The 17,483-nt window shown below is 45.0% G+C and overlaps 1 protein-coding gene across 2 annotated transcripts in view; it reads right to left on the bottom strand.

The window, feature by feature from the left end:
* Window positions 1-9,297, bottom strand: part of PWP1 (PWP1 homolog, endonuclein) — a 39,811-nt gene extending 30,514 nt beyond the window's left edge. The window contains exons 1-4 of one of the 2 annotated variants that reach the window (XM_084630599.1): window positions 9,116-9,297; window positions 8,846-8,904; window positions 5,252-5,439; window positions 2,496-2,581 (exon numbers count right to left, since the gene is read on the bottom strand). In XM_084630599.1, coding sequence (XP_084486725.1) covers window positions 2,496-2,581; window positions 5,252-5,439; window positions 8,846-8,904; window positions 9,116-9,181 — 399 coding nt within the window. In that variant the 5' untranslated portion in view covers window positions 9,182-9,297. The remainder of the gene's footprint in view (window positions 1-2,495; window positions 2,582-5,251; window positions 5,440-8,845; window positions 8,905-9,115) is intronic. The other variant, XM_084630600.1, reaches the window with a different exon arrangement.
* Window positions 9,298-17,483: the final 8,186 nt, after the last annotated feature.

Here is a 17,483-nt window from a genome sequence, read left to right as displayed (position 1 = left end):
TACATTAATAGAATTACAGACGCACCCCCAGAAGAGTAACCCTAATAAATGAGCATACCCCAAAGTAACGGGCAAAGCTGGTAACACCGATGAAGGGGAAGGAACCTTGCTTAAGTGCGTTCATGCATTTTTTTTTTAAGTGTTTAAATGTAAACACGACACCCTTCCCATCCCCAAGTTAACAAGAAATAGGTTTAGACTTTTCATTGTTTTACTCATACAAGTATAGGTAGCAGTAAAACAGAGGTAGAGTTGCTATCAGCTTTTCATTGCCTTGAAGGATTTGGTATGGGGAGGGCATGCAGAGCAGGTCCCCTACAGGGATGTCCCTTGTATCCTCCCGAGAAATCTCAATGAAATTTTTATGGAGGTCCTCTGCAATCCACTTCTGAAGGTTTCTAGAGCAGCAGCCTTATTTCTTCCTCTGCGGTCGGACACTTTCCCATGCCATTCTGTGACGAGCTCACCTGGCACCATTGCAGCCAACAAGCTAGTGGCAGGCAGCTTCAGAATGCCAGCAGCAGCTGTATTCTGTGCCTTTGTTACCTTCAGGAGTGAGACATCAGCTAAAATCAACACTGCCTGGAGAAAATAGTACCAATCTTCAGTGCCATTGCCCTATACTCATGGAAATAAGGACCAAAATATTGTTTCATACAACCAAAAAATCCTAATTCCCTTCTGCTTTCCCATCCTCGCTCCTGGCAGGCCATACACACTATGGCTCGGGCTGAAGAGCAGTGCTGTGCAGAGGCACTCCAAAGCTGAAGTGTCAATAAGCATGTCTTATTAAAAAGATTTATGAAAATAAGGGAAGGAAGTTTTGAAACTTATCCGTCACTTTCCACTGTGGCTATAAATCCAACGATACAGCTGTCTGTTTTATTGACAGCTGCTGCTGTTGCAGCCTTGAAGGGTGCCCCCCCTACATCCCTGGAATGCCTGACTCTGAAGAGGAGAAAGAAGAGTACTAGGGAAGATATCTAGTATACAGCAGGCAGCTATAACCATTGAGATGATTTTCTCACTGAGATCCAGTCTTGTGAGTAAACACTGCCAGCGTCCCTTCAATCTACTGCAAGCACAGTCAATTGTCATTCTGCACCTGCTGAGGTGGTAGTTGAATCTTTCCTCGGTGCTGTGGAGTTAGCCAGTGTATGGCCTCATAAGCCAGAAAGAAAGGGGTAGGCCTGGTCCCTCAGGATCCCTACAGTATTCCAATATCACCAGTGATAATCCACCTGTTGGAAAAGAATATTCCTGCTTGCAGCTTTCTGAACAGTCCTGTGTTAAAGATACGAGCCTCATGCACATTCCCTGACCAGCCCACATTGATACTGATGAAGCATCCTATTGCCCCACTGCAATTAGAGAACTCCATTACTGCAGATCTATCCACAATGTAGTGCACATTGACAAGAATCACAGTCCTGACAATTAATAATCCTACACACTTCATAGAATTATCTTGCATGACAATGGCCCCTACCATGGATTTTCCAATTCCAAAATGATTTCACACTGACTGGTAGCAATCTGGCATTGCAAGCTTCAAGAGTGTGATCACCACTTGATTCTCAACTATCAGTGCAGCTCTCATTTTGGTGTCCATGTGCTGGAGGGCTGGGCTGAGCATGGGATGCCAATCCAGGAACGCCACCTTTCATATCCAAAATTCAGCAGACACCACTCGTCATCCCAAACCTGCATTATGATGTCATCCCATCAGTCAGTGCTCATTTCCCAGGCCCAGAAGTGGGGCTCCGGGGTCTGTAGCTGCTCCGTGAACACCATGAACAACTCTGAGTTGTTTTTTGCTAAGTCCTTAACAATATGTCCTCAAAGAAAAAGTCACATTCCCCATCACTATGGTTCTTCCTATGGGTCTGCAAATACTGGAGGATCATGCATCCTGTATTTGCAATGTTCATGAGACCAATGCAGAGCTGTGCAGGCTTACTGCTTCTGTCAAGAGACGACAGATAGCAAAAAGTGCTATGCAGGTTTGTGGTATTTTTAAAAAGGTGCAAAAATTATGGACATATGGATGAGGGAAGCTGCATATTGGCATAAAGCCATTCAAGTTATTATATTGCTCGTATGCATGACCCCTAGTTCCCAAAGACCCCTGGGCAAGTCATTTTATCTCACTACATACTGCAAAAACTTCCCAGAAGGCATTGTGTCGGACAGTATCACATTAGGATTGCAAAGCATGGTGCACCACGCTTTACATCAACACAAGCACTCCTGTTGAGTATGCTCTGAGCTGATGCAAGCAGCCAAGTATACACGCACACAAGCAATATAACTTGGGGGGCTTCATGACAATTTAATTTGTGTCAACCAAAGTCTGTAATGTAGGCATGGCCTTAGGCATCTAGAAGCCTAAGTCCCGTATCCACTTTTGAAAATTGTATGTAATATTTAGTTTATGCTATTTAAGATGCCTAAACCTTGAAAGACCGCAAAAGATTAAAAAAAAAAAAACTTACAGTATCTTTAATAGTGACGTAAGGATCACGTTCGTTACTCCCATATACCGTAAGACTGGCTAAGGTGTCTCCAAGGCTCACAGCATCTATAATGAAAATTTCAGTATATCACAATTAACAACAATTATGGGTGTGACGTTATTGACGTAATCTGGGACCGTATAGATCATTGTGCAACCAAGGTCCAGTAGGGGCACCAAATCTTGTATAAAGGGAGTTAAGTAAGGTGTCTAAGACAAGATCATGGTTTGCTGGTTATGATTATGATGTCTATATGTGTGTATCATTTTTGTAGTTAAAGTTATGAATCTGGCTCCATACTGTATTTCAAACTTATGCTATGCTTCTGGGTGACACCCCAGAGAAGTTGGTGTCAGCTCTGCCTAGCCCGCTTGATGGCTCGTGTAGCTGATGGTCCTTAATAACTGACCCATTGAGAGAAGGCAGATACGCCTTGTGACTCAGCAAAGTATGCAGGGACTTGCCCATGTGACTCCAAACTCCATTTTGCTGTAATTTTCCACAGTAAGAACAAAGAGGTGTTCTTACACCTGGAAAAGAGTATAAAAGGCTGATGCCACATCTCCATCTGGTCTTCAATCCTGCTTCTTACCTCTGGAGGAACTTTGCTACACTGAAGCTTTGAACAAAGGACTGATGACCCATCCCAGCTGTGGATGTACTCCAGAGACTTGATTTGAACCCGTAGTTTATTCCATCACTGCTACAAGCCTGAACTAATAACTTTGCCATGACTGTGTGTAATAGATTCCATTTAACCAATTCTAGCTCTCATTTATCTTTTTCCTTTTATGAATGAACCTTTAGATTTTAGATTCTAAAGGATTGGCAACAGCGTAATTTGAGGGTAAGATCTGATTTGTATATTGACCTGTGTCTGGGGCTTGGTCCTTTGGGATCGAGAGAGCCTTTTTTCTTTTACTGGGGTATTGGTTTTCATAAGCATTTGTCCCCATAACGGGTGGCATTGGTGGTGATACTGGAAAACTTGTGTAACTTGTGGTTAGCCAATGGGCTAAAACCAAAGTCCTCTCTGGCTGGCTGGTTTGGTTTGCCTTAGAGGTGGAAAAACCCCAGCCTTGGGCTGTAACTGCCCTGCTTTAAGCAATTCGTCCTGAACTGGCACTCTCAGTTGGGTCCCAGGAGAACTAGCATCGTTACAATGGGGCACTAATTATAAAAACAAAATCAAATTAAAAAACTGCACAGTAGTGAACTTTTGGCAAGTGACTATGGAGAGGAGAATTTATATAACACATGCACGTAAATATTTCCTCTTCTGGGTGTATTTTATATATAGACAAATAAAAGGACAGCCCAGTTAGTGGCAGCCACTTTCCTTCTCAAGACAATAAAGCAACAAAAATATTTGGACCAAACATACCATTTATTAAAGCACAACAGTGGCTTTTTTCAGAGGAAGGGAAGATTTTTTTTTTTTTTAAATGAATAAATCAGGGGTGGCCAACCTGTGGCTCCAGAGCCACATGCGGCTCTTCGGAAGTTAATATGCAGCTCCTTGTATAGGCACTGACTCCAGGGCTGGAGCTTCAGATGCCAACTTTCCAATGTGCCGGGGGGGGGGGGGGGGGCTCACTACTCAGCCCCTGGCTCTGCCACAGGCCCCGCCCCTCAGTCCAGCCCTTCCCGCCCCCTCCCCATAGCCTGCCATGCCCTCGCTCCTCCCCCCCAGAGCCTCCTGCATGCCGCAAAACAGCTGATCGGCAGGCCTGCCAGTCGGTGGGAGACGCTGGAAGTGGGGGAGGGTGGCGGGGTGTTTGCGTGTGTCTGAGGACATATTACTGTGGCTCTTTAGCAATGTACATTGGTAAATTCTGGCTCCTTCTCAGGCATAGGTTGGCCACCCCTGGAATAAATGGAGTTGTGATCACTGAATATATGAGACAACACAACCCTTTTTTCCATGCTTGAGATAGAGCTATCAGACTAGGAACTCCTGCACTTGTAGCTATAATGAAGCATTTCTTTCAATATAAGAGCAGGACATTGTTTCAAAAACTTAAGAATGAATTGAGAGAGAAGTACAGGTTCCAAACCTAAGCAACAGGAACTCCCTGATAAATCTGTATTGTTGGTAGAAACATGCTCAAAGACGGTGCAGCTGCTCTGCACTGGAACTGCAGTAAGGGGAGCTGCTGTTCCAAATCAGGGTATGTCTACATAGCCTGCAGCAGCCAGCTTCTCAGCCTGGGTCAACAGATTTGGGGCTCACACTAACACTCTAAAAATAGTTATATAGAGAGCGCTCTGAAGTTGCGGCTTGGGCTCTGATACCCACCCCGCTCCCTAGGCATCAGAGCCAGAGCCACAAGTTCAAAGCACTGTCTACACAGCTATTTTTACAGCAATAGCATGAACCTTGCCAGACTGAGTCTGTTGACCCAGACTGGGAGGCTTGCTGCCATGGGCTGTGTAGATATATCCTAAGAGAGCTACCGCCTTACCAACACAGCTCTCTGCCTTGTTCCCTTCCCGCACGGACAGGGCCAATAGCTCCAGCTACTCCATTCCTTAGCTCCACTCAGCTTTCTCCAAACTTATACTTGAGTCTGGGCAAGTGGGCCTTTCAAACCTTGAATTTCAAGGCACTTGTTGAGGAAACCTGTAAAGCTATATGACAGTTTCACAATAAGTACATTAACCGAACCTAAAAGAGAAACACCTGGTTCTTCATTGACACTGCACTTTTGACAGGAGAAATAGATTGACATTACCTGTATTCTCCTCTTCATCATATTTATCCAAACCATACTCTGCCAGCTCATCATCATTCAGCTTTTCAGTGTCTTCTTCCTGGTCCCCATCTTCTTGAGGAGGCTCAGCTGTCTCACCACTAGCAACATCCATGCTGTCTTCTGCAGCCTGTCCATGTTCTTCTTCATCACTACTATCTGCTTCTTCTCTGTATAAGGAAAAAACACTCACTGAATTATCAGTGTGAGAGTCGGTTAAGAGTTTGGAACATTTTCACTAAATTGCTCTGGGGACTGGCACTGGAATATTAACTTACCTGCTCACATGAATACAACTATTGTTTCTATACCAATGACTCTCAAATCTATTTTCCCACTCCTTTCCTGTCTCTTCCTAGCTAGACCTGCATTTCAGCCTACCAATGACATTTTCTCTAGTATGTCTTCCTGATAGAATACGACTTAATTTTAAACGGCTAAAACTGAGTGTCCTAACCCCTCTTCATTTACCCTTTCCATTACTGTGACAACACTATCATCCTCCCTCTTACACATAGGTGTGTTTGATCTTTGATTCCTCTTTTTTGTTCTCCACACAACTCCAGCCTATATACAAATCTTGCTCTTTCTTCCACCACATTTGAAGATCTGATCTTCCCTCTATATCCCATAAGCTGAAATTCTCATTTATGCCCTCATTATAGCCTGTTTTCTTTACAGTAACCTCTCCGGTATCCCCAACAACAAAATCACATCCCCTGATTCATTCACCCAAAATGGAGCTGCTAAAAATGTCTTCCTGCCTGATATGACCAGCCCCACCCACTCTTTGAAAGACTCCAGTGGCTCCAACAATTCTTTTTGCTTCTGTCCAAAAGAAGCATATGCTTCATTAGTTAAGTATCTGTAGCAGACTTACCTGCTTCACACCACATTTGCTACAGGAAAAAAAACCTATCCCAAATACCCTAAACTTTCACAAAGCTTCCTTCCCCAAGGCAATGATTCAGATTCTGCCAACATATACAATGCAGAGGTCTGAACAGGAGCAGGTTGAGCAATGTAACAATTCTTGAATTTTTATTTTTAATACAACACTGTGCAGGAGGACACCCAACTGCTAACACTGGACAGAACTCCAAGAGAGACTGCTCCCAAGTGGGCATATTTACTATGCCTGCATTCAAAACTCCCACTGACACCAATGCACAAAGATCAAGGGTGTCTATAATAGAACTCTTTCAGAGTAGCAACTGTGTTAGTCTGTATTCACAAAAAAGAACAGGAGTACTTGTGGCACCTTAGAGACTAACAAATCTATTTGAGCATAAGCCTTCGTGAGCTACAGCTCACTTAATTGGATCTAATATCTAATCTATATCTAATGCAAAGATCTTTCAGTTTTGAAAGAGCTTGCTGAAGAGCTATTTTTGTCACTTATTTTATAAAACAACACTTGCCCTTCATATGACATTTATCCCATAACAAGAGTAAAAATTGGTAGCAGGATCATTACATATTCTAAATTTAAATCTGACTTGTGATCTTTGTACAGAAATAAAATGACTGGAGTTCTAATGAATTCTACAAAGTACGTTTTTAGTTGTTAGATGTGATTCTCTAAGCTTCCACAATGAATTTTAACAAAATGCATAATTATCAACAAAAGGCTCCTCAAATCTTGCATTGCATACTTTTCAAATGGGGATGGGGGAGAGAATCCATAAGAGAAAGTTGCATGCAGTTTACAATTATATGTGCAAAGCTACTGGTAACAGCAGTAGAATTATAAAGTCAAGGGGGGAGGAAGCAACTCTTAAAGGTTACACTTCTAAAAGACCAGAAATAAAGAAATAACATTTGTGATTTTTAGGGACAGCCATTAGAACTTACAAGTATGGTAATTGCTTAATATTTTGAAAGCTCTCTTTGTAAAGAAAAGGGTAGACTTTTAAATAATGAAAGCTGAGATCAGGTGGAGGGGAGCTGACAATATTCACCAGAATGCACATGGAATTCATGGTACTCGGGCCCCGCAATCAGATCTGTCCTGGCAGACCACTGCACCAATGCAGAGCCCCAGTGGCATTGGGGACCAGAAGATCATTTCTAACAAATAAACACTGTTACCCTCCACCTAGGTAAAATGAGTGGTGTGCTATTTCTCAGTGAATGTATATAGCAGGGGTGGGCAAACTTTTTGGCCCGAGGCCCACACTGGGGTTGAGAAACGGTATGGAGGGCCGGGTAGGGAAGGCTGTGACCCCCAAACAGCCTGGCCCCTGCCCTCTATCCACCCCCACCCACTTCCCGCCCCCTGACTGCCCCCCTCAGAACCTTGGATCCATCCAACCCCCGTCCACCCGCTCATTGTCCCCTGACTGCCCCCTCCCAGGACCCCCTGCACCTAACCGTCCCCCCGGGACCCCATCCCCATCCAACCCCCCCGTTCCCTGACTGCTCCGACCCCTATCCACACCCCCACCCCCTGACAGGCCCCCCAGGACTCCCACCCCCTATCCAACCCCCCCATTCCCCGCCCCCTGCTCCCTTTCCCCCGACTGCCCCCCAGGATTCCCTACTCAACCCCCACTGCTGCTCCCTTACCATGCCACTCAGAGCAGCAGGAGATTGTAGTCTCGTGCGGTGGCGTAACTGTGGGGGAAGGGGAAACAGTGGGGGAGGGGCCAGGAGTTCAAGGGCTGGGCAGGACGGTCCCACGAGCCAGATGTGGCCTGCAGGCCATCGTTTGCCCACCTCTGGTATATAGGTATTCTTTATTTAACGTCAACTGTTTTTCAGGTCTGCAGTATTGGCTCTTCCAAACATTCAAAAATCTTGAATCAGACAGCCAAAAATCAAGAGATGGGTTTAAAAATCATGTTATTACAAATAAGTATGAGATTCCTTGTATTTGTCTTCTGTTTTTTGAGTCAGGGGAGAGTGGGAGCGGAGGTCACATTTTCAAGCGTTGCTCCACAATCAGCAGGGCCAGACACTCACTCTTTTTTAACATGAAAGTTGAGACACTTGTGTAATTGCAAGAGCTGACAACACTCCGTATCAATGGGCAAGTACAGATGACTAATCTCCCCATTCCCCAGCCTCAAAACTCACACACAGCTTGCTCAAAGCCATGCGGACACTGCACAGTTAAACTGGGGGACAGACACCCAGATTTCACCCCTGTGTGTCGGGGGGGGGGGAGGGAGGGGGGGCACACATCCCGCTGTTGTTGTGCTGAGATGCTCTGGGATTCTTTCCCAATGAACTATGGGACAACACGTCTGTTGCTCAAGGAGACTTACAGGCAAGTGCTGGAAGGGTGGCAGGGACTCAGTGCGTTTTGCCGGAGTCCTCGCTGCCGGCGGGCAGGGTCCAGCCCCACCCAGTTAGGGCAGACCCTGGGCTCCAATCCCTCTTCCCCAGCCAGCCCGGGGTTAAAGCACCTCCAGGCCAGGGGGTTTCAGTGGGGACGGCGGCGGGGCTGGGCCCATGCCGCTGTGCACCGAGACGTATCCCGGGCGCCCTGATCCGCCCCTGCCTGGTAGGGCAGGCTCTGCCCCGGGGCACACGGAGGGATCTCCCCCCCCCCCCGGGAAGGCGGACACTCACCGCAGCGTCTCCGCGGCCTCCCCGACGAGCCGCTTCAGCTCCTCCGCGCTGAGCCGCACCTAGAAGGGGAAAGGCGCTGAGACCGAGCGGCCGGGGAGCGCAGGGCCCCGCTCAGCCCCGGACGGGTCCGCTCAGCCCGGCGCGCCGCGGGGACGGACCGTGGCCCTGCCCCAGGGGCGGCCCGCGGGCAGCTCCGAGGCGGCCGCCGGCCCGCGCGCGGGTGGGGGGGGGTCAGGGAAGAGGCGCGTTCCCCGGCTCGCGGGTTCTCACCTTGTCGGGCGTTTCCCTGGCAACCCCCCTGCGCACCCAGGCGGCGCAAGTCACGGGGCAGCTCATGGCTCCGGCCGCGGCACGTGCGGGCAACTCTCGCACGCGCCGCGCTCCTACTACCGCCGCCGCCGCCCCAGAAACTGTCGCGTTCCTGATGACGTAACCGCCTACTGACACCTCCTCGGACTCGGCAGGGAGAGTGCGAGAAGGCCTGCCGGAGGTCATCAGCAAGCGCCCGGGGGTGGGGCCTGGAAGCCAGTGACGCGCAGGAGGCAGAGACTCCGCCCCCATCGGAGGGGGAGCGAACTCAGCCGCTGGCACGGAGAGATTGGGGCGGGGCCAGAGGGACGGGAAGGGAAGGGGCTGGGAGTAAGTAGGAGGGGCCAAGGGGTGTGCCGAGGACATGGGGTGGGGGCGGGCACAGGGGGATGAGAAGTGCCGGGGGGGGGGGGGCTGGGGCAGGAGCCAGGGGGAAGTGCCAGGGGTGGAGCAGGACTGGGGGAGCAGAGGGAGCTGTATTTGTTCCCTTTACTGCTGGGGTGAGGGTCATGGTGCCACTGGAGAGCACCAGGCTGATATTTAGGGTCATGCTAGGTCATTTCCTCAGGCCCTACGCTACCGGCACGCCCAGCTATCTTCGAGACACCACCGACTTTCTGAGGAAACTACAATGCATCGGTGATCTTCTTGAAAACACCATCTTGGCCACCATGGATGTAGAAGCTCTTTATATCTATATTCCCCATGAGGATGGACTACAAGCTGTCAAAAACAGTATCCCTGATGAGGCCACGGCCCACATGGTGGCTGAGTTTGGTGACTTTGTCCTCACCCACAACCATTACAGATTTGGGGACAACTTATACCTTCAAGTCAGTGGCAATGCTATGGGTACCCGCATGGCCCCACAGTATGCCAACATTTTTATGGCTGACTTAGAACAACGCTTCCTCAGCTCTCGTCCCCTAACTCCCCTCCTCTAAGTGCATTACATTGATGATATCTTCATCATATGGACCCACGGGAAGGAGGCCCTTGAAGAATTCCACCTGGATTTCAACAATTTCCACCCCACCATCAACCTCAGCCTGGACCAGTCCACACAAGAGATCCACTTCCTGGACACCACAGTGCAAATAAGTGATGGTCACATAAATACCCTATACCGGAAACCTACTGACCGCTATACTTACCTACATGCCTCCAGCTTCCATCCAGGACACATCACACAATCCATTGTCTACAGCCAAGCCCTAAGATTACAACCAAATTTGCTCCAGTCCCTCAGACAGAGACAAACACCTACAAGATCTTTATCAAGCATTCTTAAAACTACAATACTCACCTGGGGAAGTGAGGAAACAGATTGACAGAGCAAGACGGGTACCCAGAAATCACCTACTTCAGGACAGGCCCAACAAGGAAAATAACAGAACGCCACTGGCCATCACATACAGCCCCCAGCTAAAACCTCTCCAGCACATTATCAATGATCTACAACCTATCCTGGAAAACAATCCCTTGCTCTCCCAGACCTTGGGAGGAAGGCCAGTCCTCACTTACAGACATACCCCCAACCTGAAGCAAATACTCACCAGCAAATACACACCACACCACAGAAACACTAACCCAGGAACCAATCCCTGTAGCAAACCTCGTTGCCTACTCTGTCCCCATATCTATTCTAGCGACACCATCAGAGGACCCGACCACATCAGAGGCTCATTCACCTGCACATATACTAATGTTATATATGCCATCATGTGCCAGCAATGTCCCTCTGCCATGTACATTGGTCAAACTGGACAGTCTCTACGTAAAAGAATAAATGGACACAAATCAGATGTCAAGAATTATAACATTCATAAACCAGTCGGAGAACACTTCAATCTTCCTGGACATTCTGTAGCAGATTTGAAAGTAGCTATACTTGAACAAAAAAACTTCAGAAACAGACTTCAAAGAGAAATAGCACAATTAAAATTCATTTGCAAATTTAACACCATTAATTTGGGCTTGAATAGGGACTGGGAGTGGCTGGCTCGTTACAAAAGCAGTTTTGCCTCTCCTGGAATTGACACCTCCTCATCTATTATTGGGAGTGGACTACATCCACCCTGATCAAATTGGCCCTGTCAGCACTGGTTCTCCACTTGTGAGGTAACTCCCTTCTCTTCATGTGTCAGTATATTTATGTCTGCATCTGTAATTTTCACTCCATGCATCTGAAGAAGTGGGGTTTTTACCCATGAATGTTAGTTTTTAAGGTGCCACCGGCCTCCTTGTTGTTTTTACACACAGCTGTGTTTCTCCCAGTCTGCATCTCATAACAAACACAACTTGTCAAACTACCGCCTAGCTTCAGGGTTTGTGATCAGGGAACCCACACATGGCTTAGCTTCTGATCAGGCTTTGCCATATGGCCCTATTGCTTTTGGTAGTAGCTTCTATCATCTCTGGCTATCTCGCTCGCTTAATTGCGCTTTCCATTTACCCTGTAAGAAGGGTGCTTAAAACACCGTTTAGCTCTAACCAGGTCTACTATTATCTAGAGATCAAAACCCCACTTGATGGTATTAGTTTCTTCCAACATAACAGACTGCTGCATCCAGGTCCTCCTGGCATCTCAGCTCAGCCGGCTCCAGGCTACTAGCAAAAAGGTGGTTTCTAAAATCATCTCCCTCACTAGTCACTCTGACCAGATCACTCACCTCTTCAAATCCCTTACCTTCTGCACTGAACTACAGCTCCCCATCCATACCCTGCAGGGAAATTCATAACTCTGACCTCCTCATGTCTCTGGACTTCTCACACTTTTGTTCTGGAGCTTTTCAACACCAATCCACCAAAATTGGTGGATAAACAAATAAACATGAAAAACAAAATCAACCACCTAGCACTGCTTCAAAATAAGATCAGCTTATGTATCATTGTATGTGTCTGGACCATACTGCCTGTGTCTGATCTAGGTTATAAACTGCTTGGGAAGGCACCATGTTATCTTCTCTCTTTGAACATCACCAAGTACATTAAACTGTGCTCAGTAAATAATAAAGGTGTCCTCAAGGTATGTCCTCTCTAAAAGTCCTTCCACAGGAACAGAAATTAACACACTGGATCTGTCCAATGGCCCGTATCAGATGCTTCAGAGGATGGTGCAGGAAATAAAACGCCGTCATTGTATAACTAGCTCATAGGAATTTTTTTTCTTTTCCCCTTCTGAATGCTAGTATCCTACACACTATATCCAACTAAATCGTCACAGGATGGGAAAATGTCTATTTTAACAAGTAGGATTATGGGGTTTTTTTGAACAGGCAGAAATCATTGCTATTTGCATCACTAAACTTTTATTTCAGAGGTTAACTGAGAAATACAAGTATTGGAAAGCATTTAAATGAGGTTAAGGTAAGGAATAGTTCACATTATAAAACACAAGTGTTTGATAGCAAATTTTAAACTTGGCAGACAGGATGACTACAGTACTTTAGCCATATGTCAAGCAGACAGAGCTGTGGGGGCATTTTCCATTTTTGATTGTGAGCCTTCTGTGGTGCTGGAGTGAGAAGGACGTACAGTAATATCTATCAAAATACAGTATTTGTAATGAGCTTCTGTCATCTCTCACACCTTGTTTGCTGCATCCATTTGTTGTGTCTTGTCTTGTATTTGTAAAGTGCTAGCACAATGAGGCCCCAAGCCTAACTGTGGCCTCTGGGGTAATTGCAATGTAAGTAATTTCCACCCTGGTGTTCTGCTGTACTTTATATTACTAGTCACTTTACTGAACCTCCTCCCTCCCTACTGCAACAAGTATTTTCCCCTATACCACTTGGTCACATGATACTCCCCTGCTGGGACACAGGAAAGCTCTATGTAAACACAGAGCCTCCAGGACATCATTTAATCCCCACATGATGTGGAGAGGGTAGTGGGATGTGGGACTGAGTCAGGAAGAAGAATGGTGTTGAGTGGTTGTCTGAGGGCTGCACAACTACCTGAGGGGGTGTCTTCTACTCATCAAAGCAATTGTAGGGTCTCACAACTCTGGCTGCTCTTCACCACGGAAGCTGATAGGGTCAGGTTTTGGCTCAATAGTGGTTATCCCCATCTCTTTTGTGTATTGTTAAATACTAGTTCCTTTAAATGTTCAGCCGTGTTAGTCTGTATTCCACTGAATGCATCTGATGAAGTGAGCTGTAGCTTATGCTCAAATAAATTTGTTAGTCTCTAAGGTGCCACAAGTCCTCCTTTTCTTTTTAAATGTTCAGTATTTCAGGAGTAGACTCCAGCTCTTTGATGCATAGAACATCATCATTTATGCAGTACCCCCAGCACTTTACAGTAGGGCTCGGACCCAGCCAATACAGTACCTACTCATACACCACACCGGCACTTCTCTGAAGTTACTATCTTGTTCTCCGAGAAATAAAGTAAGCCTTGTCTACATGGGAAAGTTTTACCAGTACTGTAATACCAGTATAATTATACCAGTATAAGTCCCTAAGTGGACGCTGTTAGCATGGATGTGCAAAAGCAGTTTAATTACTGCAGTGGCTGTAAGTTGATGTAACTTAGGTCGATTTAATTTTGTAGTGTAGACTTGCCCTTATTCTGGTATATGAGTGGCTTTTTGCAGCTTAGCCTAAACTCTTTCTCCATAAACTAAACTGAAAAAGGCCACTGATAATGGAATAAAAGTGACTACACTAGGGGCAAGTCTACACTTAAAATGGTGCATTGGTGTGCCACTGTACAGCTTTAATGAAGATGCTCTACGCTGACGGAAGGGTCAAAGAGCTGAACAATTTGATGTCTTACTGTGGCACCAGGAGTGGGTGGGGTGGGGGAGGAAACGTGGTATCTCTCACAGTCACAAAGGATTCAGAGTAACAGCCGTGTTAGTCTGTCTTCGCAAAAAGAAAAGGAGTACTTTCGTGAAAGCTCATGCTCAAATAAATTGGTTAGTCTCTAAGGTGCCACAAGTACTCCTTTTCTAGTCACAAAGGAGCCAATTCCAAGGTGCTTAGCAGAGCCCATAGGCACATTCAAGCACCTCTAAGGGGGAAATCAGCTCAAGGAGCCCCCTGGAGCCTAACAGCACACATGATCATATTTTAAATATCTGCACAATCTACTGTGGGCAGCATCTCATTGGGATGATTCACACATGCAGATCTTATTTTGTGGGCAGAGCTTGAAAAAGTACTACCACTTGGCTTTACAATAAACAAAATGCAGATGAAGGGAACAGTCCTGCCTTCACATATCCATATGGCTTCTGTTGAAATCAAGGGAGTTGTAAGCAAGAATATAAGGGCAGTAATTGCCTCTAAATCTCCCAAATCATACAAGATCTGAAACAGTTAAAGTCAACATGCTGATTCAAAAAACCTGAAATCAAAGGTTTTTAAACACCTGCTTTGAAATCCTTTTTAATATCTCTTCCAAAGCATACTGCTTTTGTGACACCTATTAGTATTTAACTGCCACCTAGTTTATACGCTTGCTGCACCATTATATGATAACTCCAACTTCTGATCACCCAGGTCTTTATGTATCCCAATTCTCTAGTTATGCCCAGATCCTACAAAGATTTATTATGCACATGCTGAGTTTTAGGCACAAGTCGTCTCACTGAAGTCAAATTGAATGTGCAGGATCAGGGCTGTCGACTGAACGCTTCTTGGAGCAGGGACCATGTCTTTTCCATGTTCTGTACAATGACAATCACACTGTAAGTGCTGAACTAAAAACCGTCAGAATTCCCAGCTGTAAAATCCATAGAATCATAAGATTCCTGGGACCCTGTTACTGGGAGAATCTCAGCATTATTGGTGTTTGAATTATACAGAGAAATATCTGAGCTGGAGAAGGAAAAACAAAAAACACTCACAGCCCCATTTCCTAAGCTAGAAAAAGTGAAAGCTTTATTGAGCAGGGATGGCTCATAAACACACGCAAAAGAGCGCCACCTGCTGCTCAGGTGTATTCAGTGCAAGCTGACAAACCTTTGGAGGGAGCTGTATAAAATGGGATGAGAATATTAATCTGCTATATTTATTAATAACTTTGCCTCTCAAATACAGAACTGTCAGCTGTTATTTAAAGTCTGAAAATAGACTACAATGGTTATAATTTAAATCAAACCTTTGAAGTAACAAATGTACAAAAAAGGCAGTCAATGTATTAACTTTAAACATTTTAAATCAAAATAGAACACATTTCGCAGATGTAAACATAGAGCAAATCGCTATTTATGGTGTTTACAAGCCACCTAAAAGCTATAAACGTCCAGTGCCAAATGACTAGATAGTTGCTGTAGCTCTCATAAAGCCGTATTAATATTTCACTTTCCACAGGCCCCGACACTGGAAAATGTGCTGCCCGAAAAGCTAAAAATAAAGCATTGACTATCCAAGGGCAAGAGAAAACTGGATTTTTTTTAGCGCCTGATCCAGCAAAGCATTTAAGCAGATACTTAACTTTAAGCATGCAAGTGGTCTCACTGAGGTTAAGGGGCCTACTCAGGTGCTTAAAATTAAACACATGCTTTTCTGGATTGGGGCTTTAGTTCCATCTTTATGAAAAGGGGCTAACAGCATGATCTTTTCAAAGATGAAGTCAAGCATTGCTATAGCGAGCCTACAAAAGTATAGGCCTATCAATTGGCATGAATAAATAAGCTTGTAACGTGCATTAAAATGAATGTGATTTGCATACCGGCCTGTTTAGTGAAAGTTGGTGATATTTTCACTGCACTGAAAATGGCCCTTTCGGTAGTTGTGCTCACACCTAAATATGGAAGTCCATGTTACATAACACCCAAAAATAATATGACAAATTTACTATCAATGAAAACATATTTTAATGCCAACAACTAATAAAAGTTCATATTCCAATATTGCTCACAACAATAATATACAATTTGCACAAAACATGGCTGTCCAACAAGAATATTTTGCAGGCTATAATATATATATATATTTTTTCCTTAAAGAATTATATGCCAGAGTTCATGCAAAGAAATTCAAAGCAGTAACACAACATGAGCAATCAGTTGTTGTTTTTTTTGTTTTGTTTTGTTTTTTTACAAATTATCAAATCCATTCAATACAGAGACATTAGGAGATAGATAGGTATATACACACTGTTTTGTTGTGGTCCTTTTTGTGTTACATTAAATCATGGGTTCCTTCTTACCACACCAGGTCCCTATTAAAGACTGGTTCAAATAGGATTTTGAGTATACTCCACCCATGTGGACCACCAGAAACTCATTAACTTCCCTTCTACTGTACATGACTATGAAGGAGGGACTTATCCGCTGGCCAGGAGTGTGGGCAAGCAACCTTCTCCAAAGCTAATCTCAGTCCTGATCCATAGTCTTCACCACATTTGTAGTGGGTGGCTATCACTCCATTCCTCCTATTTTTGACTGGCCCCAAGGTCTTGGTCTCCAGCAACCTTTAAAGTTGGAAACCCAAGACTAGAGAACCTGGAGCTCCTAAACAGCAGTGCACAGCACTGCCAGCCAAGTAACCAGATATGTACAGTGAATGGCATGTATTCTCTGGTTTGAAATTTACATACAATATACACAAATAAAGCTATTCTATCAAGGTGCAAGTTTATTATTCTCTGGTGTGTTCCCATGAAGTTTGATTTTGTTTTGTTTCTTTTGGCCTTCGCACAAAGCTACCAACAGCGTTTACACAAGAATGGTCTGTCTGTCTGATAAATATAGTTCATTATGTGGCCCCAATTATGCAGTCCTTACAAAGGAAAACACCTACTGACTTCACTGGGAGTTTTGCCTACATACTGGACGGCACCCAGCGAGCTAAATTCATCTCTGCTATAACTCCTTTGACTTCAATTCGTTTACAACCAGGGTGAATTGGGAGGATGTGTTTTTTTCCAGGAAGCAATCAGTTTTACTGAACTGAATTGGGACTTGTGTTCACACATCAGTAAATTTGTACAGTCCATGGGCCAAATCATGCTCTCCTTAATTTTGATGGGACTACTTCTGTTTGGGCAAGTTAGCAGGGTTTGGCCATATGGGCAAGTATTTAAAGTTCTTTGGCATTATTTCATACTTGCTGGACTCAGGTGCTGCCTCAAAGAGAGGGATTTTTTTAAAAAAAGATGAAATGTAATTATAGTAAATATTACATATTAACCCTACCATCTAAACGGATGTTAATGGAATGTCAGCTCCTGAAATTAAAATTGCCATTGTTTTCTCAGGCAGGTCCAATTCATAAAAATGCTTCACCCCCACACTTGAGCCTGATTCTGCAGCCTGTAAACGCGTCACGTGATGCTTCCAGCGAAATCACTGGAAGTTTGAATGCCCTGAATC

This window comes from Lepidochelys olivacea, assembly GCF_965140295.1.
Source record: "Lepidochelys olivacea isolate rLepOli2 genome assembly, chromosome: 1".
NCBI lineage: Eukaryota > Metazoa > Chordata > Testudines > Cheloniidae > Lepidochelys > Lepidochelys olivacea.
This window is presented reverse-complemented; position numbering and strand designations above follow the sequence as displayed.